Source organism: Eumetopias jubatus, unplaced genomic scaffold (assembly GCF_037043125.1).
Source record: "Eumetopias jubatus isolate StellerSeaLion01/CBP00866 unplaced genomic scaffold, mEumJub1_p1.0 scaffold_12, whole genome shotgun sequence".
Lineage (NCBI taxonomy): Eukaryota > Metazoa > Chordata > Mammalia > Carnivora > Otariidae > Eumetopias > Eumetopias jubatus.
Genome location: NW_028274818.1, coordinates 43,168,526 through 43,196,395, shown reverse-complemented (window position 1 = coordinate 43,196,395; position 27,870 = coordinate 43,168,526). Strand labels below are relative to the sequence as shown.

The 27,870-nt window shown below is 36.6% G+C and overlaps 1 protein-coding gene across 2 annotated transcripts in view; it reads right to left on the bottom strand.

Annotated features, from left to right (window-relative positions):
• RGSL1 (regulator of G protein signaling like 1) overlaps positions 1-27,870 on the bottom strand; it is a 104,945-nt gene that overhangs the window by 13,213 nt on the left and 63,862 nt on the right. For both annotated transcript variants that reach the window (XM_088016642.1, XM_028121541.1), the window contains 5 exons: positions 18,126-18,231; positions 6,127-6,320; positions 4,705-4,822; positions 4,178-4,286; positions 2,044-2,173 (listed from right to left, as the gene is read on the bottom strand). In XM_088016642.1, coding sequence (XP_087872768.1) covers positions 2,044-2,173; positions 4,178-4,286; positions 4,705-4,822; positions 6,127-6,320; positions 18,126-18,231 — 657 coding nt within the window. The remainder of the gene's footprint in view (positions 1-2,043; positions 2,174-4,177; positions 4,287-4,704; positions 4,823-6,126; positions 6,321-18,125; positions 18,232-27,870) is intronic.

Sequence of the window (27,870 nt, the reverse complement as noted above, 5' to 3'; positions counted from 1 at the left end):
ATAAATGGGTCAATTGATTGAAGGACATAACAATCCCAGAAAAGTCTAAATGACAGTGAAAGAAAACAGACCACTGGCAGGTAGATCTCCCACTGAGCTACAGAAGCACTCTTCTTGGGCTGTCTCATACAAAGCTAAGGATGTGGGAAGCTGAAGTAGGGTGAAATTAGACTTTCTACTATTCTGGGGCATAAGGGTTTGAACTAATTTTATTTAAAAGAGGAAACAAAAGAGCTAGAACTATTCAAAAATCCTAAATGTTTGTGAAGCAGTTCCTAAAACATACATACAAAAACTTTTGCAAATTAGAAAATATCATAATATTAAAATTAAAATTCCAATAGAAAAATGGACAAAGGACATAAACAATTCAGAAAGGAATATGAATGACCAGCAAATAAAGGTACTCAATTGCTAAAGAAATATACATACGAATGGCACATTAGTTTTCATTTACCAGACTGTCAGTTTTTAAGAAATGCTTAATACCCCAGGTTGATGACAATGTGGCATTTACTTATACTGTTGGTAAGAATTTAATTAGTGTAATGTTTTTAAAGCGCTGAACTTTAACTATTTTTTTAAAAGAATTTATTTATTTATTTGACAGAGAGAGAGACACAGCGAGAGAGGGAACACAAGCAGGGGGAGTGGGAGAGAGAGAAGCAGGCTTCCCGCTGAGCAGGGAGCCCGATGCGGGGCTCGATCCCAGGACCCTGGGATCATGACCTGAGCCGAAGGCAGACACTTAATGACTGAGCCACCTAGGTGCCCCTGAATTTTAACTATTTTTAACCATTTACCCATTTCTCCCATTTTAGGGAATTAATCTCATAGAAATACATGATTGCAAAATATGTACGTTTTGCAGCATTATTTGTTATACTGACAACTGAAACAACTCAAAAGTCATCAAGAGAGATGAAGGTGATAGGCGTTGAGGAGGGCACTTGATGTTATGAGCACTGGATGTTATATGCAACTGATGAATCACTAAACTCTACCTCTGAAACTAATAATACACTATGTTAATTAATTGAATTTAAATTAAAAAAACTCAAAAAAATAAGAGAGATGAGATTTGTCATTATCAATTCCTCCAGTATTATCTCAGGCACTTTTGTCATCTCATTAATCTTACTTAATTAATCAAAATCATTAATCTCCGGTCCAACTGGCCTGATTGCCGTTCCTGCAATGTGCCATGCTCTTTCTTATTTTAGGATTCTATGCAGACCTAGAAATTGCTCCCCACCTATTTTGCCTGTCTAACTTGCTCATTCCAGAAGACAAATTTGTCATTTTCTAGAAGTCTTCCCTGATCCTCCTCCTTGACTAACTAGGGTCTCCCTACAATTACCATTGGGATTACTCACCACATAATAATAGCAATAATATTGGCTAACCCTTTTATAGTAATGGGTAAAGATGCTTTGTATGTATTAACTCACTCAATCCCCACAACAATCTATGAGATAAGCACCATTATTATTACATTCTGCAGATGAAAAAACTGAGGCACAGAATCTCTTTCACAAGGTCCTTCAGTTAGAAAATGGCATAGTCAAACCCAGGATATTTGGCTCCAAAATCTGTGGCTCTTACTTTCTGTCTTGCCCTCAAAATGTAAGTGCCATGAAGACCTATCCTATACTGCATGTTTACTACTGTATCCCCAGCACCTGGCAAAGTTCCTGCCATATAGTGGATTCTCAAAAAGTGTGTTGAATGAATGAATGAACTAACAAATGAAGTAGTTGAATAAATCTATACTATGGACAACAGTTTAGTGAAATGTAAGATCTTGCTGCACTGTAGACTAGTCATTTTTCACCCTTGCTGGCTCTGTCAGCAGAAGCCACTGGACTCACATTCTCTCTAAGCAGGCCTGAGCATGGCTTTGCACCCAGGAACTAGAGTTCTTGCTAGACCCCAGGTTAACACAGGTATGATGCAAAGCAACAGCTCTGCAGCTTCTTACCTGCGCTAACCCCTGTGTCTGAAATGTCAATAGGAAAGACAGTAAATAGAGAAGCGACTTACTTTCCTTGTTATTTTGTAGTTCTAGGTGAAGATATTCTTCAAATTCCTGGCGCTTCCTGGGATCAGACACAAATCTGCGGTACTTGCAAAAGCTCTTAATAAAGCAAATCATTTTCATCCAGCCTCTTCCCTGGGGAAAGAGAGACGGGTATGCCATAATCATTAGTATAGCTGATGTTCCCTAGAAGTCTACTATGTGCCAGAAACTTGACATTCATTATATTTAATCCTCACAACACCTCCTTTATGAGGAATAATCTTTAGCTCCAATTTAAAGGTGAGGAAAAACAGAGAATTGCAAACCTTCTCCAAATTAAGTGCCTAGTGGGCAGAAGATTCTGGCTTTACCCAGGCACGGGGCCATTGGCAATGCTCCTTCGACTACAGTCTTTCAGCAGTAAGATTTGAGATGCCATGATTAGGAGAGAGAGGGTGAGTGCTAAAAATAGGAAGAAACAGGGGTCGGAGATAAGCATAACTCACAAGAAGGGAATAATGGCTCAGGCAAATTTGAAATGTTGAAGAAATAAGGAAATGAATAAAATCATTTCTAATCATTAAAAAGAGAAAGTATAATTACATGCACATACACACCACACACACACAAATGCATTTTATAAGTTCCTTGCCTGTTTCTTAATACCCAGTGACCATTCTGTAATTCATTTACCCCTTGACAAATTGATATTTGGAGTCAGAAAGAATCTTATTGATCAACTAGTTCAGTTGTTTCATTCTACAAAGAGGGATCTTCAGTGTAAGCATGGCTTTAGAGGGCCAGTAGTGAAATACAAAAATCACTGGCTTTGGGATCAGAAACTTGGGAGTCTGGAGCTTAGCTTTTCTCTAATTGTGTAATTTGGGTCAATGTACTTAATCTGTGTCTCAGTGTTTCCATGTGTAAGAGAGAAACAATAGCCTTCAGGGTTGCGGTGAGGATTAGTGATTATATATGTAAACTCCAATGTAGTGCTTGGTACAAAGTAGGCACTAAATACGTGACAGTTTATTTTTATCTTTTCCTGTCTAAGAGCAACTGGAAGACTTGAAATTAAAACGAAGTCTGGTTCTGGGTGCAATATTCTTTTTAATGTCCTACATGAGCATTCATGGTACCCTGACACGGAGCTGACTCATGCATGGAGGGAAAAAAGAAGAGAAAGGAAGGAGTAGACATTTTCATATGGGCATAGTCCATTTTTATTTTCAGAAATATCTTAGCATGATTTTTGGAGTCAGAGCTGGGCTCAAATTTTTCTGATACTAACCAACTCTACAACACACTGGGCAAGTGATTATTTAAAAGGAACACGTATTTTTTTTCTCAAATCATATGAGGAGACTTTCCTGAGTAACATTCCTGTCTGGGGGGAGCATGTGTCTTACTGGACAGGCGTCTGAAGTGCACTGGAATTTACTGATGAAACTTCTTTGTAAAGACAATATTTAATTATTGCCATTTTCTTACAAAACTATATTTTGGAAAATTGTATACTGTCATTTAAAATGCTTTTGTGTAAACTGGAAAAAAATCCTGTCTCTTCCCCTGCCCTCCTTTTTTTTTTTTTACTGCTGTCATGGAGAAAGAATGAGCTAAATAACTGATGAGTTTGGAAGAAGAAAATGGGTATGTTCTGCTCCCAACCCTCTGCATTCTCTGTTTGCAGGATTCCTGTGTTTAGGCCTGCCCTTTGTCATTCAATAAGGGGTTCACCCAGGAGGCCTAAGTTGTTCCGTTATACCAGGGACTGCACATGTAACTAAGTTTAATTTGGCTGCAGAGAGGATTATTAAACCCATCTGGCTTTATGGCCAATCCATGTCCTTCAAACTAGTTTTTAGCAGTAAAAAAACCTGACATTTTGATCTCCATGTATCTGACCGCTGTGTCTATCACAAAATTGGTTCTAGACACAGAGTGAAGGCAAGGATTTTTCCTTAAATTCCCACCGTAACAATTTCTCTGAGCCTCAGGGTCCTCCTTTGTAAAACACGGAATAAGAAACATAACCAAAGAGTAAGTTGTTTGGGTAAATAAATAAACTAACAGGGAAACTCTTTGCATGGTTGACAATGCCTAAGCAGTGCTTTCCTTGTAACCCAGTGTCTTGTCTTCACTGTCTTCCTCACTGACCTGGGATTCCTGTAGGTGAGCTGCGGTTTTTGAGGGCTTCTTAGCAGTTTGTACTTCAATATGCCCTTCCCGAGGATAAGGTGGGAACAGCTCTTGGTAATCTTTAAACCTGCCAGAAGGAGACCAAGAACATCAAGAAGGCAAACACCTGGTACATAAAAGGTAACAATCAAGGCAAAACTATCTCAGCTTTTGGAGGAAGGCAAAGTGGGAACTGGGGAATGGTAAGACACTCACAAATACTCTTCTTACCATTTCAATTCTTTGCTAATGTCAGCCTATCAATACTGTACTGTTCACTGTTCAGGTAAATGAACTGAAGTGTGTATGTGCACGCACACACACATGCATGCACACACGTGCGCAGGTAGGTAGGTAGAGGATTCAAGATAAATTTGATTTTTCTCTTGTAGGGAAGCTCTGGAAGTGAACTGTAAGAATAAATTTGAGACTCCTTGAGTACTATGGCTTTCAGAAGCCAATAAGCAGCTCCAGAAAGAATTATTGCTTCACTGAGCAATACTTACCACTTTTCTTCCAGAGATTTCATGACAAAGCCCTGTAGCGTTAACAGTGTGGTTGTGCTGACATGACGCATTTGAGAGATTTCTTTGATAATAGGGGCATCACACTGCAGTATTTCTTCTAAAAAATGCAAGAGAGAGAAAAAAGTCATCATCTCCTTGTCTACTTTTTCTGAGGTAGCTGGTGTGTTCTTTCATCTTGGAGACTCAGTCCCTTATCCTTACTCTGGTTAGACTCTGAGCTCTCCAAAATTTGTTTGAAAATCTCAAAAGCATAATTGTAGAGCAAATACAGTCCTGGTTTACTTCCATTCAAATTTGAAAAATGAGTGCTTAAGGGGAAGGAAATATTTAAAAGACTCATTTCTGCAGCTAGCTTAAAGTGTTTGGTTTAGGAAGAGAGCAGAAGAGTAAAGGATTAAAGTTAAATTGCTAGGGCAGATGGGGAGGGAATCCAAGATTACAAATAAGTATCTTGAGGGCAATATGATTCTCCAGGTGTTCAGAGACTATTGTGTTCATTAATAAGACTTGAAAACTTATCAAGGACAAGATCTGCAAACTCTTCTTTGTCTTATTCCTGAGAATCAACAAGTAAATATTTCTTACACATAAACATTTGCCAGTTTTACCTTTTTTTACTTTCATAAAATTTATAACCTTATCTTGGTTATCACAAACAAATACACACACACACACACACACCCATTTGTTCCAAATTAAATTTGTGCCAAAATAAAAGACTTTATCTTCATTGCTTTGCTATAGATTTGTTTACTTCGAGGATGGGATTATGCTCACCTCCCTTTTTTCCCTCTAGAATAAGAGGTCAACACTTCACTTGCAACTTCTGTTTCTGGCCAAGATGAATTTACGTGGGTCAGATTGCCCTCCCTCCACAGGCAAGTAAACAAAATTTATTAAACAAAGATTTTCAGGGAGACAGTTCTTCCCAGGACAACTCTCTCTATAACCCATAATAGGTGAATACTCCAATTTTATACACAGCTAATTCTTGCTTTTGTATCTAAATTACTGTCCAGTTGATTTAAGGGTCAAATAACTTGAGTTTGAATTCAAGATTTCTGTGTTTCATCGTCCTCATTAGTAAAATGGAGATATTCATTCCTATCTTATGGAGATTAAATAAAATCCTATTTTCAGTGCTGAATAGAGTTAAAGAGAGGATCTATTTCACATTTAAGTACAAGTGTCTTGCGCTTGACTTCTCATAGTAGTATTTACTTTAGATTTATTATTGTTGCTCTCTCCTTTTATTGTCCCTCTTAATCTTTGTCTCAGTACTGCCCATGTGGCCACTGCTCTGTTCTGCTCTTTCAGGGGGCTCACATGAGACAGGTTCTCTGCCAAACTCTTCTCCTAAGATACTAAAGGGAGAAGGGAACGGGAGAAGAGGATGTATACCAGCTGAGGCTTTGCCATGGAAGAAAGTCTTGATTATATTTTCAAAGAGAGACTTGTACACTTTTTCATTTGTCTCAATACTGATCTTATGTATGGCTACCAGGAATTGCAAGGGGCTTTCAGCCTTCCGTTCTTTGAGGAACTCTCTGAAGAACTCCAAGTGGTGTGTATTTAGGAGGACTTCTGTTAAGTTTCTGGAAAACAAGAAAGCATCATTGGTGAAGAGAAAAGGATGGTGACCCCAGACTTTAGCCACGTGTGAAAAGTGGAGTGAATAAATTGGTTACTATGCCTATTTCCTTGGAGATAAATTTAAACTTTTATATAACTACCCTATAAACTTTTATATATCTATCGCCTTTTAGTAATCTCTTCCTCTAAGCATGGTCCAATCATTTGACAACCCCAATAGAAGAGGAAGAGAGGTATTTTAAAGGAGATAATGTCTTTTTTTCCAAGGAAACCCTCTTTTTACATTGTCAATTCAAAGCAACCTCTAACTGGCACTCATTTCAGTGAGGCAGAGCATGAGTGATCAGTTGTTATTGATCAATATTTCTAAATTTCTTTTACTGACTTATACTTTCACATTTTCTTAAATATAGGTGCTCCTAATGTTTTATCCTCAATCTTCTTTACTTTTGCTTTATGATTTCTTTCCCCCTGCGTAATGTCTGCATCCTCTGGGGTTTCAGTTTTCATTGCTATGAGGAAATGGTTTCATTTTATTTTGACTTTCATTGATAGCCTATCTCTAGTTCTCATGACCTCCATTTCAAAATTTCAGCTGTCCATTCAACTTCATCTTTGTCATAGTTATTATTTAAACCTCTATACACACATCCACATGTTGTCCAACTTATTCTTCCTCCTTTATATACCTATTTCATTAAGTATGATGTTAGCTGTAAGTTTTTTTAATAGATGACCTTTATTTGAATAAGATGGTATACTTCCATTTTAATTTTATTGAGAATTTTTATCATAAATGGGTGATGGATTTTGTAAAATGCTTTTCATTCACCAATTGGGATAATCATGTGGAGGTTTCCCCATTATTTTATTAATATGGCATATTGTATTAATTGACTTTTGGATGTTAGAGCAACTGTGCACTCCTGGGATAAATCCCACTTGGTTATGCTGTATAATATTTTTTATATCTTTCTGGATTTGGTTTGCTAATATTTTGTTGAGGATTTTTATATCTAGATTTGAGAGGGAAATTGGTCTGTAACTTTCATTTCTTATGACATCTTTGTTTGACTTTGGGATCAGGATAATACTTTTTTGACCTCATAGAATAATTTAGCAAGTGTTTCTTTTCCTCCATTTTCTCAAAGAGTTCATGGACTATTATTGGTATTATTTGTCCTTTAACTATTGCATAGATTTCTCCAATGAAGCCATCTGTATCTAGACTTTCTTCTGTGAGAATATTTTAAGTTACTAATTTAATTTCTTCTCTTGTTATAGATTTATTCACATTTTCTGCTTCTTGAGTCAGTTTTAGAAATTTGGTTATTTCTAGAAACTTATTAATTTCATCTAAGTTGTCTAATTTGTTCCTTGCATTTCTTCAAAAATCTAATTTCTGTAGAGTCAGTGATTATGTTCTCTTTCAGTTCAGATTTTGGTGATCTGTGTCATCTCATTTTCCCCCCTTGGCCAGTATAGCTATTGGTTCTTTTTTTTTTTTTATCTTTACAAAAAACCTACTTGTGCCTTGATTTTTTCTATTTTTTTGTCTACATTTTGTTGACTTCCACTATATTTACTTCCTTCTACTTTCATTGAGTTTAGTTTGAATATATCATTCTAACTTTGGTCTCCATTGTTTCTGATGTGAAGTAAATAATCTTTTTGTAGTTCCCTTGAATATAAGTCATTTTTCTCTTGTAGCATTTAAGATTTTTCTCTTTGTCTTTCAACATTTTGACTATGATGTGTCTAGATGTGGATCCTTTGAGTTTTTCCTACTTGGGATTCATGAAGCTTTTTGTATGTTTTAATTAGGGCTTTAATAAAATTTGGAAAATATTCAACCTTTATATGTTCAAAAAATTTTCTGCCCCTCTCTTTCTGGGATTTCCATTATTTGCATGTTGGTGTGCTTACTGGAGTCTCTCAAGTCCCTGAGGTTCTGTTTATGTTTCTGTTTCTGTTTCTTTATTCTTTTTTTCCTTTAGACTGGATAATGTCTATTGAGCTATTTTCAAGTTCACTGTTTCTTCTGCCAAATCTGTTGATTCTCTCTAGTGAGTTTTTCATTTTAGTTATTGTACTTCTCAATTCCACATTTTTATTTGGTTCTATTTTACAATTTCTATCTTATTAATATTTTCTATTTGATGAGTCATTGTCCTAAGACTTTCCTTTAATTCTTTAACATGGTTTCCTTTATTTCATGAAGCAATTTGCCTAGAAGACTTTGGTAAGCCCGATATCTAAATCACCTCAGAGACAGCTTCTATTGACTGCTTTTTTCCTTCTGTGTATGAACTATACTTTATGTTTTTTCTTGGGGGGTGGGGGGTATGTCTCATAATTTTTTGTTGCTGTTCTTTAAAACTGATGTTTTAGATAAAATAATTTACAGAGTTCTGAATTTTTTTGAGAAGTTTGTCCAGTTTTATTACTGCTTTAAAGGGGAGACAATTTGTGACGTTCTTACTCCACCATTCCAGAAGTCTGATTCTTCCTCTTCAGTCATTTTAAAAGCTGTATCTTCTCTTCCATTTCTACTCCCACTGTTTAATTAAGACTTTTAATATCACTTGTCTGAACAACTGCAGTGAACTTCTGACAATTATTTCTGTCTTCAGTCTCTGAATCTCAGACTCCTCATGTATCATTACTATTTCTGCCAGGGTAATGTTTTTTAAATCCATATAACAGTTATTTCTGGTACTCTTGTTCCAACAAATGCCAAGGAATTCTCATTTCCAGTTAAGCAATACAAATTCCTTAATTATTCATTTAAAACCTTCTTTCTATTATTTGGTCTCAATCTGACTTTCTAATCTTATGCTTTATGTCCCTTCACCTCATGCATTCTATGCTTTAACACCACTGGACATTTTAAAGTTTTTAAGTATTTTTATATTTGTGAGTTTATATGTTGGTGTCATTTCTTTAGCTTGGAAGGTTTAGCACTACCCCCAAAATACTCTCATTTCTTTGCACATGCACATGAATTTGTACATGTAGTTTGGGGCCTCTTCTGACTCTAACTTTTCCTAGTCCTCACTCAGAATTTCCTTCTCTTTCCTATACTCTTATAGTAATTAGCCAATATTTTATTATAACATTATAAGGTCAGCCTTGTATTTTATTTAGTTCTGTGTTAGATTAAAGGCAAGGACTACATTTCATTTTTTGTAACATTAGTGTCTGGGACACAGTATATGATCAATGACTGTTTATTATATTGAATGAGGGCTAGGGACAAAGTTTAAGAGAATTGCAACTGTGATAGCCCTGGGCCATTCTCTTTTGGTCTTAACTGAAGATATGAAACTGGACTATATGACTTCTGTGATATTTATACTCAACTAAATTGGAAAATAAGTATTTCTGTAGACATAATGGAGAGTGGTGAGTGGTACAAATTGGAACAGCAAAAGGAATAAATGATTGATGCTCAGAGAATAATTTCAGTTCCTTGAAGAGAAGGGAGGTCTATCTAGTGTATTTAGAAGAGACAGAGGACTTACCACTCTCAATGAATGTTATCAGTAACTGAAAGCATACTTCAGAAAGCTTTCTCTGTGCAAAATATTCTCCCAGTAACTTTGACTACCAAATTTGTATGTGTTACTACATTTTTATCTTCTTTAAGGACTTTTCATATACCTAGTAATTAATAGGTAATTACTGAATAAAAAAATGAATTATTGAATGGATGACATGGCCTACAAGAAAATCACAGTCAAGTTGAGAAGATGCAAAACATACTTAAAAAACAAAGAGCAGTAAAAAGTAGTACATGGTGTTTGTGTCATATTTCAGAAATTTAGTATTCAGAGAAGAGGAAATCATAGCATACATATAATTGAAAAACTTTGAATGTAGAGGTGGCACTTATGCTAAGGTAAAGTAGAAAGAAAGGTGAGTGGACACCTCTGAAAGAAAGGGCCACAGAGTTTTTTCCTAGCAGTGAAACCTTAATGAGATTGACTCTAGGACTGATTATAAGGGGGAGAGACATGAAGTAAGGAACCATTTAGGAGGCTTCTACAGTAGTACACAATCCAGAAAAACAAATAGCAAGGAAATATGTATAAAGATATTTATTGTGGTACTGTTTATGGCCATGAAAAATTAAAAATAATGTAATGTCCATTAAAAAGTCCATAAAAGGGCACCTGGGTGAGTCAGTCAGTTAAGTGTCTGACTCTTGATTTCAGCTCAAATCATGATCTCAGGGTCATGGGATCCACCCCTGTGTCAGGCTTCTTGCTCAGTGGGGAATCTGCTGGAGATTCTCTCTCTTCCTCTCCCTCTGCCCCTCCCCCCACTCCGTGCTCACCTTTTCTCTCTCTTAAATAAATAAATAAATCTTTTTTGTTAAAATCCATAAAAATGTCCATAAAAAAAGTTGCTGGGGACGCCTGGGTGGCTCAGTCGGTTAAGCATTTGCTTTTCGCTCAGGTCATGATCCCAGGGTCCTAGGATTGAGTCCCACATCAGGCTTCTTGCTCAGCAGGGAGCCTGCTTCTCCCTCTGCCTGCCACTCCCTCTGCTTGTGCGCTCTCTCTTTCTCTGACAAATAAATAAATAAAATCTTAAAAAAAAAACCCACAAACATGCTACATCTATACCATGAAAGGAGGTAGAACTCTACATACTGATATGAAATGATGTCCATGATAGTTTTTTAGGTTAAAAAATGTTATTGTATAATATATATTGCATGGTGTCAATTTTAGAAACAAATAATGGGTTTAAAATACAAAGTGTGTGTGGGGAGGAGTTAAGATGGCAGAGTAGTAGGGAGACCCTAAGCTTTTCTTGTCCCTTGAACACAACTAGATAGTTATCAAATCATTGTGAACACCCAAGAAATCAATTGGAGGTCTGAGAGAACAAAAAAATGCAAGTCTACAAGTAGAAAAGCAGCCTTATTTGGAAGATAGGAGGTGAAGAGAGTTGACTTGTGGGAGATATAGCTGTGGATACGACGGCAGGGAGGGAGCCTACTAATGGAGTCTACCACAAAGTGTTATAAGGAGCAGAGTGCAAAATCTGAACTTTTAGAAGTCTGCTACTATGAGGGATGTACCTGGCTTAAAGGTGCTCAGGTGGCAAAGTGGGGCAGAATCTGAGCAGTCACAGCATGGTCTCAGGATCCCCTGGGTTGCAAGAAGAATGGGTGGCACTAACCTGCTGACTGTTCCCAGTCATAGTAGGGGGTAAAGCCCGCTGAGAGCAGTGGGTCTTGGTGCTGGCTTTTGCTCTGTTTTGCCATTAACTTCAAACCACTACAGTCCTGCTATGCACGGTCATGTTACTGCTTTCCTGGGACTCCCTGGCAAAGGGCAAAAGTGCAGCGAGACCCTCCCCTGGAGGAGCAGCATGGGTCTGTGCTGCAGGAGTCCCTAAAATTTGGAGTTTTGAAACTCAGCCATGTGCCTGAGATATAAAAGCTTGGACACAGGCAGGGTGAACTCAGGGTTCAGATGGAAACTGGGGATACAAGTGAGGTGACTGATTGCTCTTCTGTAAGGGCTCACTGAAGAGTCGGGGGCATGAACTTTCAACTCCAGGGCTAGAGAGCGGGGTGCTGCCATATTCATCCCACCCATCAGTGCTGAAAGCTTTCAGGGAGCAAAACAGCACCATCTAGTGGAGACTGGAGCTGCTTACAGCAAACCCCGCCCCCTGTGCCCTGGAGGTGCATTTCCACTGAAACAAGTCAGCCAGAGAATCAGGGCAGCAGGCCCTTTACCCAGAAGACCAGCACAAACAACTGGCTTACACCAAGTCTACTGATCATAGAGTGCTTTTTCATTTATTTTCTTATTTTTTTCAATTCCTCTTGTTAATTTATTATTATTATTTTTTAAATTCTATTTATATATTACATATATATATTTTTGGTTTACTTTCAGGGTTTTTTCCTTTGTTTTTTTTTATTTTTTTTTTAAATTTTGGGATCTACATTCTTTTAACAGGCTGACCAAAACACACCAAGGATCTAGGGGTTTTGTTTGTTTGTTTGGGGTCTTTTTTTCATTGTTTTTTGTTTGTTTGTTTTTATTTTTTCTTTCTTCTTTTCTTTCCTGAACAAAATGACAAGATGGAGAAATTCACCCCAAAAGAAAGGTCAGGAAGTAGAACTCACAGCCAGGGATTTAATCAATACACATATAAGTAAGATATCTGAACTAGAATTTAAAACAACAATTACAAGGATACTAGCTGGACTTGAAAAAAGCATAGAAGACACTAGAGAATCTCAGAGATAAAAGAACTAAAATCTAGTCAGGCTGAAATTAAAAACGCTATAACCAAGATGTAATCCCAAATGGAGGCCATAAAAATGAGGATGGATGAAGCAGAGAAGCAATTCAGTGATACAGAAGATAAAATTATGGAAAATAATGAAGCTGAAAAGAAGAGGGAAAGAAAGGTAATGGACCAACGAAGGTAGACTTAGGGAATTCAGCAACTTGTTAAAACATAATAACATTCATATCATAGGAGTCCCAGAAGATGAAGAGAGAGAAAAGGGGGCAGAAGTTTTATTCAAACAAATTATAGCTGAAAACTTCCCTATTCTGGGGAAGGACACAGACACCAAAATGCCCATTAAATTCAACAAAAGCCGACCATTGCCAAGGCATATCATAGTCAAATTCACAAAATACACAGACAAGGAAAGAATCCTGAAAGCAGGACGGGGGGAAAAAGTCCTAAACCTGTAAGGGAGACAGATCAGATTTGCAGATATCTGTCCACAGGAACGTAGCAGGCCAGAAGAGAGTGGCAGGAAATATTTAACTTGCTGAATGGGAAAAATATGCAGCCAAGAATTTTTATCCAGAAAGGCTGTCATTCAGAGATAAAGAGTTTCCCAAACAAAAACTAAAGGAGTTTGTGACCACTAAACCAGCCCTGCAAGGAATTTTAAGGGGGACTCTTTAGGGAAGAAAAAAAGACCAAAAGCAATAAAGACTAGTAAGGACCAGAGAATATCACTAGAAACACCAAATCTACAGGTAACACAATGGCAATAAAGTCATATCTCTCAATAATCACTCTGAATGTAAATGTACTAATTGCACCAATAAAAAGACATAGGATGTCAGAATGGATAAAAAACCAAGATCCCTCTATATGATGCCTACAAGAGACTAATTTTAGACCTAAAAACACTTGCAGATTGAAACTGAGGGGATAGAGGGCACCTGGGTGGCTCAGTTGGTTAAGCGACTGCCTTTGGCTCACGTCATGATCCTGGAGTCCCAGGATCAAGTCCTGCATCGGGCTCCCTGCTCAGCAGGGAGTCTGTTTCTCCCTCTGACCCTCCCCCCTCTCATGTGCTCTCTCTCTCTCTCATTCTCTCTCTCAAATAAATAAATAAAATCTTAAAAAAAAAAAAAAGAAAGTGAGGGGATAGAGAGCCAACTATGATGCTAATGGATGTCAAAAGAAAGCCAGAGTAGCCATACTTAGACAAACTAGATTTTAAAACAAAGACTGTAACAAGAGATGAAGAAGGGCATTATATCATAATTAAGGGATCTATCCATCAAGAAGATCCATCAAGAAGATCCCAAACTGGGAGCACACAAATATATAAATCAGTTAATAATAAACATAAAGAAACCCATTGATAATAATACAATAATAGTAGGGGACTTTAACACCCCACTTACAACAATAGGTCATCTCTGCAGAAAATCAACAAGGAAACAGTGGCTTTGAATGACACACTGGATCAGATGGACTTAACAAATATATTCAGAACATTTCATCCTAAAGCAGCAGGATACACATTCTTTTTGAATGCACACAGAACACTCTCCAGAATAGATCACATACTGGGTCACAAATCAACCCTCAATAAGAACAAAAAGACTGAGATCATACCATGCATATTTTCAGACCACAATGCTGTGAAACTTGAAGTCAACCACAAGAAAAATTTGGAAAGACCTCAAATACATGGAGGTTAAAGAACATCCTACTAAAGAATGAATGGGTTAACCAGGACATTAAAGAAATAAAAAAAAAAATACATGGAAGCAAATGAAAATGAAAACACAACAGTCCAAAACCTTTGGGATGCAGCAAAGGCAGTCCTAAGAGGGAAGTATATTGCAATACGGGCCTATGTCAAGAAGGAAGAAAAGTCTCAAATGCACATCCTAACCTTAAACCTAAAAGAGTTAGAAAAGGAAGAGCAAATAAAGCCTAAAACCCAGAACAAGGGAAATAATGATTAGAACAGAAATAAACAATATAGAAACAAACAAACAAAAACCCAGTAGAATGGATTAACAAAACTAAGACCTGGCTCTTCAAAAGAATTAGTAAAATTAAAAAAAAAAAGAATTAGTAAAATTGATAAACTCCTAGCCAGACCTGTCAAAAAAAAAAAAAAAAAGAGAGAGAGAGAGAGAGAGAGAAAGAGAGAAAGGACCCAAATAGAGATCACAACCAACACCACAGAAATATAAAAAATTATAAGAGAATGCTATGAAAAATTATATGCCAACAAACTGGGCAACTTGGAGGAAATGGACAAATTCCTAGAAATCTACAAACTACCAAAACTGAAACAGGAAGAAATAGAAAATTTGAACAGACCTATAACCAGCAAAGAAATTGAACCAGTAATCAAAAATCTCCCAATAAACAAAAGTCCTGGGACAGATGGATTCCCAGGGGAATTTATTTGTTTGTTTGTTTGTTTGTTTTGGGGAATTAATTTAAAGAAGAGTTAATACCTATTCTTCTCAAACTGTTCCAAAAAAATAAAAATGTAAGAAAAACTTCCAAACTCATTCTATGAAGCCAGCATGACCTTGATTCCAGAACCAGACAAGGACCCCACTAAAAAGGAGAATTACAGGCCAATATCCCTGATGAACGTGGATGTAAAAATACTCACTAAAAATAGCAGTGAATCTAACTCAACAGTATGTTAAAATAATTATTCACATTGATCAAATGGGATTTATTCCTGGGCTGCAGGGGTGGTTCAATATTCACAAATCAATGAATGTGATACACCACACTAATAAAAGAAAGGATAAGAACCATATGATACTGTCAATAGATTCAGAAAAAGCATTTGACAAAATACAGCATCCATTTAAAACCCTCAAGAAAGTAGGGATAGGGGGAACATACTGCAACATCATAAGGCCATATGCGAAAGAACCATAGCTCATATAATTCTCTATGGGGAAAAACTGAGAGACTTTCCCCTATGGTCAGGAACAAGACAAGGATATCCACTCTCACCATTACTATTTAACATAGTACTGGAAATCTTAGTCTCAGCAATTGGACAAGAAGAAGAAATAAAAGGCATCCAAATTGGTAAGGAAAAATGTAAAACTGTCATTATTTATAGACGACATCATACGCTATGTAGAAAATCCAAAAGACCCCACCAAAAAAATTCCTAGAACTAATACATGAATTCAGCAAAGTTGCAGGATATAAAATCAATGTGCAGAAATCTGTTGCATTTCTATACATCAGTAATGAAGCAGCAGAAAAAGAAATCAAGGAATCGATACCGTTTGCAATTGCACCCAGAACAATAAGATACCTAGGAATAAACCTAACTAAAGAGGTAAAAGGTCTATACTCTGAAAACTATAGATAGCTTATGAAAGAAATTGAAGAGGACACAAAGAAATGGAAAAGCATTCCGTGCGCATGGATTAGAACAAACATCGTTAAAATGTCTTTACTACCCAAAGCAATCTATACATTTAATGCAATCCTTATCAAAATACCACCAACATTTTTCACAGAGTTAAAACAAGCAATCCTAAAATTTGTATGGAACCACAAAAGACCCCAAATAGCAAAAGCAATTCTGAAAAAGAAAAACAAAACTAGAGGCATCATGATTCCAGATTTCAAGCTATATCATAAAACTGTGGTCATCAAGACAGGATGGTACTGGCACAAAAACAGACACATAGATCAATGGAACAGAATAGAGAACCCAGAAATGGACCCTCAACTCTATGTTTAGCTAATATTCAACAAAGCAGGAAAGAATATCCAATGGAAAAAAGACAGTCTCTTCAACAAATGGTGTTGGGAAAACTGGACAGCAACATGCAGAAGAATGAAACTGGACCACTTTCTTATACCATACACAAAGATAAATTCAAAATGGATGAAAGATCTAAATGTGAAACAGGAATCCATCAAAATCCTAGAGAACACAGGCAGTAATCTTTTTGATGTCAGCCATAGCAACTTCTTAGTAGACATGTTGCCAGAAGCAAGGGAAACAAAAACAAAAAAGAACTATTGGGACTTTGTCAATATAAAAAACTGCACAGCAAAGGAAACAATCAACAAAACTAAAAGTCAGCCTATGGAATGGAAGATATTTGCAAATGTCATACCTGATAAAGGGTTAGTATCCAAAATCTATAAAGAACTTACCAAATTCACCCCCCCCAAAATAATCTAGTTAAGAGATGGGCAGAAGACATGAATAGACACTTTTCCAAAGAAGGCATCCAATGGCTAACAGACAAATGAAAAGATGCTCAACATCACTCATCATCAGGGAAATACAAATCCAAACCATGATGAGATACCACCTCACACCTGTCAGAATGGCTAAAATTAACAACACAAGAAACAACAGGTGTTGGTGAGGATGCAGAGAAAGGGGAACCCTCTTGCGCTGTTGGTGGGAATGCAAACTGGTGCAGCCACTCTGGAGAACAGTATGGAGGGTCCTCAAAAACTTAAAAATAGAACTACCTTATGATCCAGCAATTGTAGTACTAGGTATTTACATAAAGGATACAAAAATACAGATTCAGGGCGCCTGGGTGGCTCAGTTGGTTGAACGACTGCCTTCGGCTCAGGTCATGATCCTGGAGTCCCGGGATCGGGTCCCACGTCGGGCTCCCAGCTCAGTGGGGAGTCTGCTTCTCCCTCTGACCCTCTTCCCTCTCGTGCTCTCTATCTCTCATTCTCTCTCTCTCAAATAAATAAATAAAATCTTAAAAGAAAATGCAGATTCAAACCGGTACATGCACCCCGATATTTATAGCAGCATTATCAGCAATAGCCAAACTATGGAGAGAGCCCAAATGTCCATCAACTGATGAATGGATAAAGATGTGGTATATATATATACATATATACATACATATATATATATATATATATATATATATATATATACACACACACAGTGGATTATTACTCAACCATCAAAAAAAAAAAGAAAGAAATCTTGCCATTTGCAATGACATGGATGGAGCTAGAATGTATTATGCTAAGTGAAATAAGTCAGTCAGAGAAAGTCAAATACCATATGATCTCACTCATATATGGAAATTAAAAAGAAATCATGAACATAGGGGAAGGCGGAAAAGAAAAAAGGAGAGAAGGAAACAAACCATCAGAGACTCTTAATGATAGAGAACAAACTGAGGGTTGATGGAGGGATGGGTGGGGGATGGGCTAGACGGATGATGGGTATTAAAGAGGGCACTTATGATGAGCACTGGTGTTGTATGTAAGTGATGAATCACTGAATTCTACTCCAGAAACCAATATTGCTCTGTATGTTCACTAACTAAAATAAAAATTTTTTAAAATAAATAAATAATAAATAAATAAATAATAAATTACAAAGTGTATCTTGCATATGTGTATGATATATGGAAAGAAGTAAAAAATCCATATACAGGAAGATAAATTCAGCATTAAACATACTGAGATTAAAGAGAGCTTGTGTCTGAAGAATATTGCTTTAACTAGATCCTATGTCTTACCTGGGTCTTAATGAGGGCTTCCTTGCACCAGTCTTTCTTAGGAAGGACATTTTCCTATGTGAGGGTGAAAACACCTTTGGTTCTCTGACAATTTCCACTGCAAAATCTAATGAAAAATCACAAATTTAGGTAACACCATATTATAAAGAACATTTTAGAGAACAAGAAGGGAAAAATTATAAAAAGGATATTTATCAGACATTGAGTGCATGTGGAAAAACCACAGTCCCCACAACTGCCAGCATCTCAAGACATTACTGCTGAAAAGAGACTTGGGGATGATCTTAACCCTTGACTTCAGTCCAGATTGTTTTCTAAGTCTGTTGGCCATTAGGCCAAGAACGCACCTTCCTCAGAAGACTCCTAAGACCAAGTCCATTGTATTTCTTTTCATTTTAACACCAAATGTTATCTATCCTTCCCCTAATTGGCCATTTTGACTAGACCATACTCCACAAGACATTCAGTCGGCCTTGACACTTCTGTTATCCCATCCTATGCCCTTTCACTTGCTTTCTGGAACTCCTGCTCTGTAATCAGCAAACTCTCACAGAATCTTGAGCTCTTTAAGTGTTCCCTCTATCTTCTTGCTTTAACTGAAATCATTCTCTTTCCTGAGGACACTGTTTCCACTGCAAGCTTCTTAAAAGGTATTCTATCATGCCATACACAATTTAGAATGGGTGTCTGGTTCCCTATTGCCATATAAAAACCATTATTTCAAAAAGCATATTAAAACATTACTACTGAAGAATAATAGATTCCAAGGATCTCAGTATCTTAGGAAAGCCCTTTGAGGCGAGTATTGTAGAAGAAAATATAGACTATCAACTCATTAAGGGCAAGGATGATATATTACTTATCTCACCCCCAGAAATTAGAACATGTCCTAGTTATGTAGTTAATGCTTTAAAATGTTTATTAAATAGACTATACTCCCACAGAAAATTTTTGTATGGTTTGGTAATACTAGCAGTGATAGCATAGAAAAAAGATTTGAAAGCAATAGAAGTATATACTGGTTCTAAATAAATGCAATTGAATAGGTGAAAAAAAAATCCAGACTATGGAAGACTAGATATAAAAAAAATCCACACAAAAGAAACCTGAAAACCTCCCGATACAAATACTTATAAATGCTGGATAAAAAAATAACACATTTTTGAACTCATAAATAAGCTTGTAGAAAATTACAACAAAACAAAATAAAAACAGAAATTAGAAACAAAGAGGATGTTAGAAACCAGAAAGTTAAGCTGATACCCTAGAGGTATTTGCAGTGTTAAAACCACAACAGGTCAGAAGACAAAACCATTGGCCTTTAGAAAATGAACCAAAAACACCCCTGGAACTGCTTTTATTCTCAAGACACTTATCAATTATGGCAGGTGCTACTGAAAAATTTAACAGGCTTTTGGCAGAGTCTCAGCAGAAGAAGGCAAAATTGCAAACCAGCAAAGGAAAAGGGGCTCTGATAAGTATCCCAGTCTTTCAGTTGTGATCCCAAGAAGTCAGGGAAATCAGAAATAGCTCATCCATCAAAAGGAATAAAAGCCAGCTTTGAACCAACTCAGTCCCTAGATGGATTAAGGTTATTTGGATGCTACTAGTTTAGTGTATGTCAGATGTTAGATAAAATCCTCTCTAGAGGAAAATAACATTACCCAGAGACTCAAGTTATCTCTACAAAAATTTTTTTAACCAAATATGTTCACAAATAAAGCAGAAATAACAAGGTATTTAAAAAGACCTGACCAAAAACCAAGGGGAAAAAAATCGATAGTTGAAATCAATATAGAAAATCCAAATATGGACTTTAAAATTACTATTATTAATATAGTTCAAGGAATTAAAAGGAGTAAAATATCAACATAGACTAAGTATCATACAAAGAAAAAATTTTGAAAATAAAATTTTAATGACTGAAATTAAGAAAATTAATAATTAGTAAATTGGTTTAGTGACAAATATACACAACAAAGTGAGAATTACTGAACTAGGAGTTAGATCAAAAGAAAATATGCAGATTGAGACATATGGAGAAATATACGGAAAATAAAGAAAAAATCATATAAGACATAAGCAGTATTTTGTCAAAAATACGTGTAGTAAGATTATCAGAAAGAGGGAAGAAATAAAATGGAGCAGGACAAATATTTGAAGAGATAATAACTGAAAATTTTCTAAAACTGACAAATGACATCAAATCAGAAATGCAAGAAGTCCTGAAACCACAAGTAGTATAAATACTTAGATATATCTTAGTACAATTGCATGAAAGTAAAAACAAAGAGAAAATGGGTGGGGGGTGGACAGTGAATAAAAGAAATATTTCCTTCTACTAAACAATGCCAATGAAGACTTCAGGCTGACTTCTCAAAATGAACTAAGGAAGCCAAGAGATAGTAAAATGATATCTTCAAAGTGCTAAAAGAAAATAATTCCAACAAGAATTCTACAGCCAGAGACTGTATTCTTAGCAAATAAAACCAAAATAAAGATAATTTTAAAAGTCACACTAAAGGAAATGCCAAAAGGTGTTCTTAGAGGCAACTTAGAGGAGTAGGAAATGATGAAAAAGAAAGAAAAAGTGAAAATGTGAGTAAGCCTAACTGAATATTGATTTATAAAACAGTAATATATATGCAATAAAAGTAGTAACTTACATTAAACTTTAATATGTCAAGGATGCATTTTGAAATCTATATGGTAACCAGTAAGAGAAGAAAACATGTGAAAACAACACATTAACAGAAAGAGTATATAGAATTATTAACAAAAAAAAAATTGTAATCTTAAAGAAAGCCAAAAGGAGAGAAAAGAGAACATAGAACAGAAGGGACAAATAGAAAACAGTAAGGTAACATTTAAAGCCTAATACATGAGAAGTTACAGTGAATCTGATCAGACTAAATAATTAGAAGGCAATTCTCAAATTGGATTTAACAAAAATGCAAATACCAAAAAAAAAAAAAGAGAGATTCTGCTTAGAAGAGGTTCACCTTAGATATAAAGGAAAGAGATATTAAAAAATAAAAGTATGGAAAAGGATATAACAGGCAAACACTACCCAGAAAGAAAGGTGATGAGTATTAGATATAATCAGATATCTAATTAGATTAGATAATACTAGACAAAGTAAACAATAAAGTAAGAAGCATTAATAGAAATAATGAATTGCTCTACCAGAAAGCTATAATGATTCCAACTTTGCTTGTATCTAGAGGTGTAGCCTCAAATAATATAAAGGAAAAACTGCAAGTTGTTTTTTTAAAAAGAATTATTTATTTATTTTAGGGAGAGAGAAAGAGAGAGAGTGAGTGTGGGGAGGGGCAGAGGGAAAGAGAATCCCAAGCAGACTCCCCGCTGAACGTGGAGCCCAGTGGGGTTCAATCTCATGACCTTGAGATCATGACCTGAGCCAAAATGAAGAGTTGGATGCTTAACTGACTGGGCTACCCAGGGGCCCCCAAAACTGTAAGTCTTAAAAAAAGATGGAAAAATCCAGAGTGGAGATTTAAAAATTTCTCTTTCAATAATGGATACAAATGTAAACTAAAACTAGCATCAGAAATATAGAAAATCTGGGGCCTGGGTGGCTCAGTTTGTTAAGTGTCTGCCTTTGGCTCAGGTCATGATCCCAGGGTCCTGAGACTGAGCCCCTCATTGGGCTCCCTGCTCAGCAGGGAGCCTGCTTCTCCCTCTCCTTCTGCCCCTCTCCTCCACTCATGCTCTCTCTCTCTCTCTCTCTCTCTCTCAAATAAATAAATAAATAAATAAATAAAATCTTTAAAAAAGATATAGAAAATCTGAACATACTTAGTCAAATACATCTACTTGCATATACAGAATACTATCCAACATTATATGCCTCATAGATAATTAATTGTAATAAGAGGGTATCATAAACAACAAAATATTTGAAATTTCAAATGAAATCAACAAATTTGTAGAAAATACAAAATATTAAAATGACACAAGAAGAAATAGAAAGTCTGAAAGGTCCCATATATTTTAAAGAAATTAAGTTTGTAATTAAACCTCTCCCTGAGATTGAGACAAGTGTGCTTGCCAACACCATTTCTATCTAAAAGGGTAATGGAGGACCTAGTAAGACCAATGAGGTAATGAAAAGAAATCAAAGGTACAAATATTTTAGCACAGTAAATACAACTCTTTATTGGCAGATGGCACAATTGTGTGTATAAAAATCAAACAAATTTTTAGAATTTATAATTTAATAAAGCAGTAGAACACAAGACCAATATGTAAAAATCAACATATTTCTACATGCCGGACACAATTTAAAAAAAGAAACTTTAAAAATTATACCATTTACAAGTGTATCAGAAAACATCAAAGACCTAAAAACAAATGTAATGGAAGCTATAAAATATTACATGGAAAAACATAAAACATTATTTTTTTAATTTTACATATTTTATTTATTTATTTGTCAGAGAGAGAGCACAAGCAGGGAGAGCAGCAGGCAGAGCAGGCAGAGGGAGAAACAAGCTCCCTGCAAGAAGCCTGATGTGGAACTCGATCCCAGGACCCTGGGATCATGACCTGAGCTGAAGGCAGATGCTTAACCCACTGAGCCACCCAGGTGTCCCCATAAAACATTATTGAAAGAAATTAAGGAAAACTTAAATAAGTAGAGAAATACACTAAATTCGTGGATTAAAAAGTACAATAGGGAATGACATCACAGAAAATGATAAGTAGGGAGCTCCAGGGATCCATCTTCCATAAAAGCAACTAAAAATGTGGCAAAATGGTCATAATCAGGGTTTTACAGAACTCTGGACCTGGTCAAGAACTTATAATAACCAGGGGAAGGCTTAGTGAAGAAAGAAGAGGCTGAAGTCTGCTAAGAAAGTGTTGTGGCATTTTAAGCTGTCCACCTACCGTTCCCCCATCCCACATCAGTGGTGGCCATATGACAGCAGCCTACATTCTCAGTGCAGGTTGCTATTGCCAGAGATAGCAATATGGATCTAATTTTCAAATAATGTGTTTGTCTTTTTTGAAATGAAGTTGTCTTTTGGCTCCCTGAAGGACTAGCATAAGGATTAGCCTTTGTTTTTCCCGATTTAGAGTATTTTCAGGGCTGAGAGGCATCTCATGTGACTTTTGTTGAAAGCATTTATAGGCACAAGTACTGGCTACAGTAGTCTGGGCCTACAGTTGGGACATCAGACAACATAAAGTTGGGGAAAGGTGAGGTTGTAAAAGTAGATACATGGAAGCTCCCCCATATAGTGGGGAATCAAGAAAGGTATTCACATGCCCAAAACTGGATGTGTGCTCAGAAAAGTCATGAGAAGATCCAAAACTTTCACCTCTGGCTGAACTTCAGCGTCCAGGCAAATGGAAAATGAAGGCTAAGGCAGAGTTGTAAATAGCTTGATTGAGCATTGAAAGAGTATTCCAACACATAGCTAATCTGCAAAGACCAGTAGAGTAATTTTTCCTTTTGCTTTATTTGTTTCCTTTTCTTTTTTCTTTCTTTCTCACAGTTAAGGAAACTCTCAAAACACTGGTTGGCCACAAGCTAGCAGAACATGAACTTCAGTGGTCACACATAACAAAGAATACAGACTTTACAAAAATAGTTGAGAAATTTCACCAAAGAAAAAAACAACACCCACAAAAGCAGCCGTAGCAAACTTGAAGGAGAGGGGACAATCTGATTTTCATAGTTGCCACATGATAATGTCCAAAATGTCCAGTCTTCAACGGAAAAACTATAAGGCATATAAAAAAAACCATGTATGGCCCATTCACAGAAAAAAAGATATCAATAGAAAGTGTCCATGAGAAGTCCAGTCATTGTACTTACTAGACAAAAACTTTATTTTATTTATTTATTTATTTTTTAAATTTTATTATATTATGTTAGTCACCATACAATACATCATTCGTTTTTGATGTGGTGATCCATGATCCATTGTTTTCGTATAACACCTGGTGCTCCATGCAGTACGTGCCCTCCTTAATACCCATCACTGGGCTAACAAATCTCCCCTCCCCCCTCCTCTCTAAAACCCTGTTTGTTTCTCAGAGTCCACAGTTTCTCATGGTTCGTCTCCCCCTCCGATTTCACCCCCTTCATTTTTCCCTCCTCCTAATGTCCTCCCTGCTATTCCTTATGGTCCACAAATAAGTGAAACCATATGAGAATTGACTTTCTCTGCTTGACTTATTTCACTTAGCATAATCTCCTCCAGTCCCATCCATGTTGGTGTAGAAGTTGGGTATTCAGTCATCCTTTCTGATGGCTGAGTAATGTTCCATTGTATATCTGGACCACATCTTCTTTATCCATTCATCTGTTGAAGGGCATCTCGGCTCTTTCCACAGTTTGGCTATTGCGGACATTGCTGCTATGAACGTTGGGGTGCATATGGCCCTTCTTTTCACTACATCTGTGTCTTTGGGGTAAATACCCAGTAGTGCAATTGCTGGGTCATAGGGTAGCTCTATTTTTAAATTTTTGAGGCACCTCCACACTGTTTTCCAAAGTGGCTGTACCAACTTGCATTCCCACCAACTGTGTAAGAGGGTTCCCCTTTCTCCACAACCGCTCCAACATTTGTTGTTTCTTTCCCTGTCCATTTTTGCCATTCTAACTGGTGTAAGGTGGTATCTCAGTGTGGTTTTGATTTGAATTTCCCTGATGGCTAATGATGATGAACATTTTTTCATGTGTCTGTTAGCCATTTGTATGTCTTCTTCAGAGAAGTGTCTTTTCATATCTTCTCCCCACTTTTTGACTTGATTATTTGTTTTTTGGGTGTTGAGTTTGAGAAGTTCTTTATAGATCTTGGATACCAGCCCTTTATCTGTAGTGTCATTTGCAAATATCTTCTCCCATTCTGTGGGTTGCCTCTTTGTTTTGTTGACTGTTTCCTTTGCTGTGCAGAAGCTTTTTATCTTGATGAAGTCCCAAAAGTTCATTTTCGCTTTTGTTTCACTAGCTTTTGGAGATGTATCTTGAAAGAAGTTGCTGTGGGTGATGTCAAAGAGGTTACTGCCTATGTTCTCCTCTAGGATTTTGATGGATTCCTGTCTCACATTGAGGTCTTTCATCCACTTTGAGTTTATCTTTGTGTATGGTGTTAGAGAATGGTCGAGTTTCATTCTTCTGCATGTGGCTGTCCAATTTTCTCAGCACCATTTATTGAAGAGACTGTCTTTTCTCCATTGCATGTTTTTTCCTGCTTTGTCAAAGATTATTTGACCATAGAGTTGAGGGTCCATATCTGGGTTCTCTATTCTGTTCCATTGGTCTATATGTCTGTTTTTGTTCCAGTACTATGCTGTCTTGGTGATCACAGCTTTGTAATATAACTTGAAATCGGGCAACATGATGCCCCCAGCTTTGCTTTTCTTTTTCAACATTTCCTTGGCGATTCGGGGTCTTTTCTGATTCCATACAAATTTTAGGATTGTTTGGTCCAGCACTTTGAAAAATGTCATTGGAATTTTGATCGGGATGGCACTGAAGGTATAGATTGCTCTGGGTAGCACAGACATTTTAACAATGTTTATTCTTCCAATCCATGAGCATGGAAGTGTTGTTGTTAGTGTATAAGAAAGCAACTGATTTCTGTGCATTGATTTTGTATTCTGCCACATTACTGAATTGCTGTATGAGTTCTAGTAATTTGGGGGTGGAGTCTTTTGGGTTTTCCACATAAAGTATCATGTCGTCTGCGAAAAGAGAGAGTTTGACTTCTTCTTTGCCAATCTGAATAGATTTTATTTCTTTTTGTTGTCTGATTGCTGTTGCTAGGACTTCTAGTACTATGTTGAACAATAGTGGCGAGAGTGGGCATCCTTAATGTGTTCCTGATCTTAAGGGAAAGGCTCTCAGCTTTTCCCCATTGAGGATGATATTCGCTGTGGGTTTTTCATAGATGGATTTTATGAACTTGAGGTATATTCCCTCTATCCCTATACTCTGAAGAGTTTTAATCAGGAAAGGATGTTGTATTTTGTCAAATGCTTTTTCTGTATCAATTGAGAGGACCATATGGTTCTTCTCCCTCCTCTTATTACTGTGTTCTATCACATTGATTGATTTGCGAATGTTGAACCACCCTTGCATCCCGGGGATAAATCCCACTTGGTCGTGGTGGATGATCCTTTTAATGTATTTTTGGATCCTATTAGCTAGGATTTTGTTGAGGATTTGGGAATCCATATTCATCAGGGATATCGGTCTGAAATTCTCCTTTTTGATGGGGTCTTTGCCTGGTTTGGGGATAAAGGTAATGCTGACCTCATAGAATGAGTTTGGAAGTTTTCCTTCTGTTTCTATTTTTTGAAACAACTTCAGTAGAATAGGTATTATTTCTTCTTTGAATGTTTGGTAGAATTCCCCAGGGAATCCATCAGGCCTTGGACTCTTGTTTTTTGGGAGGTTTTTGATCACTGCTTCAATCTCGTTACTGGTTATTGGCCTATTCAGGTTGTCATTTTTTTCCTGTTTCAGTCTTGGCAGCTTATAGGTTTCCAGGAAGGCCTCCATTTCATCCAGATTGCTCAGTTTCTTGGCATATAGTTGTTGATAATAATTTCTAATAATTATTTCTATTTCCTTGCTGTTAGTCGTGATCTCTCCCCTTTCATTCATAATTTTACTAATTTGGATCCTTTCTCTTTTCTTTTGGATAAGTCTGGCCAGTGGTTTATCGATCCTATTAATTCTTTCAAAGAACCAACTCCTAGTTTCGTTGATCTGATCTACTGTGTTTCTGGTTTCTAATTCATTGATCTCTGCTTTAATTTTAATTATTTCTCTTCTAATGCATGGCTTAGGCATCATTTGTTGCTTTTTCTCTAGTTCCTTAAGGTGTAGAGTTAGTTGGTGAATTTGGGATTTTTCTACTTTTTTGAGTGAGGCTTGGATGGCTATGTATTTCCCCCTTAGGACTGCCTTTGCAGTATCCCATAGGTTTTGGACCAATGTGTTTTTGTTCTATTGATTTCCATGAATTGTTTAAGTTCTTCTTTGATTTCCTGGTTGACCCAAACATTCTTGAGCAGAGTGGTCTTTGGCTTCCAAGTGTTTGAATTCCTGCCAAATTTTTTCTTGTGATTGAGTTCCAGTTTTAAAGCATTGTGGTCTGAGAATATTCAGGGAATAATCTCAATCTTTTGTTATCAGTTGAGATCTGATGTGTGACCCAGTATGTGGTCTATTCTGGAGAAAGTTCCATGTGCGCTTGAGAAGAATTGAGTATTCTGTTGGGATTTTAGGGTGGAATGTTCTGTAAATACCTATGAGGTCCATCCGGTCCAATGTATCATTCAAAGCTCTTGTTTCCTTGTTGATTTTCTGCTTAGATGATCTGTCCATTGCTGAGAGTGGAGTATTGAGGTCTCCTACAATTAACGTATTGTTATCAATATGACTCTTTATTTTGGTTAACAGTTGGCTTATGTAGATGGCTGCTCCCATGTTGGGGGCATAGATATTTACAATTGTTAGCTCTTCATGTTGGATAGACCCTTTAAGAATGATATAGTGTCCTTCTGTGTCTCTAATTACAGACTTTAGTTTAAAATCTAATTTGTCTGATATAAGAATTGCTACCCCAGCTTTCTTTTGAGGTCCGCTGGCATGGAAGATGGATCTCCATCCCTTCGCTTTCAGTCTGGATGTATCTTTAGGTTCAAAATGAGTCTCTTTTAGGCAGCATATGGATGGGTCCTGTCTTTTTATCCAATCTGC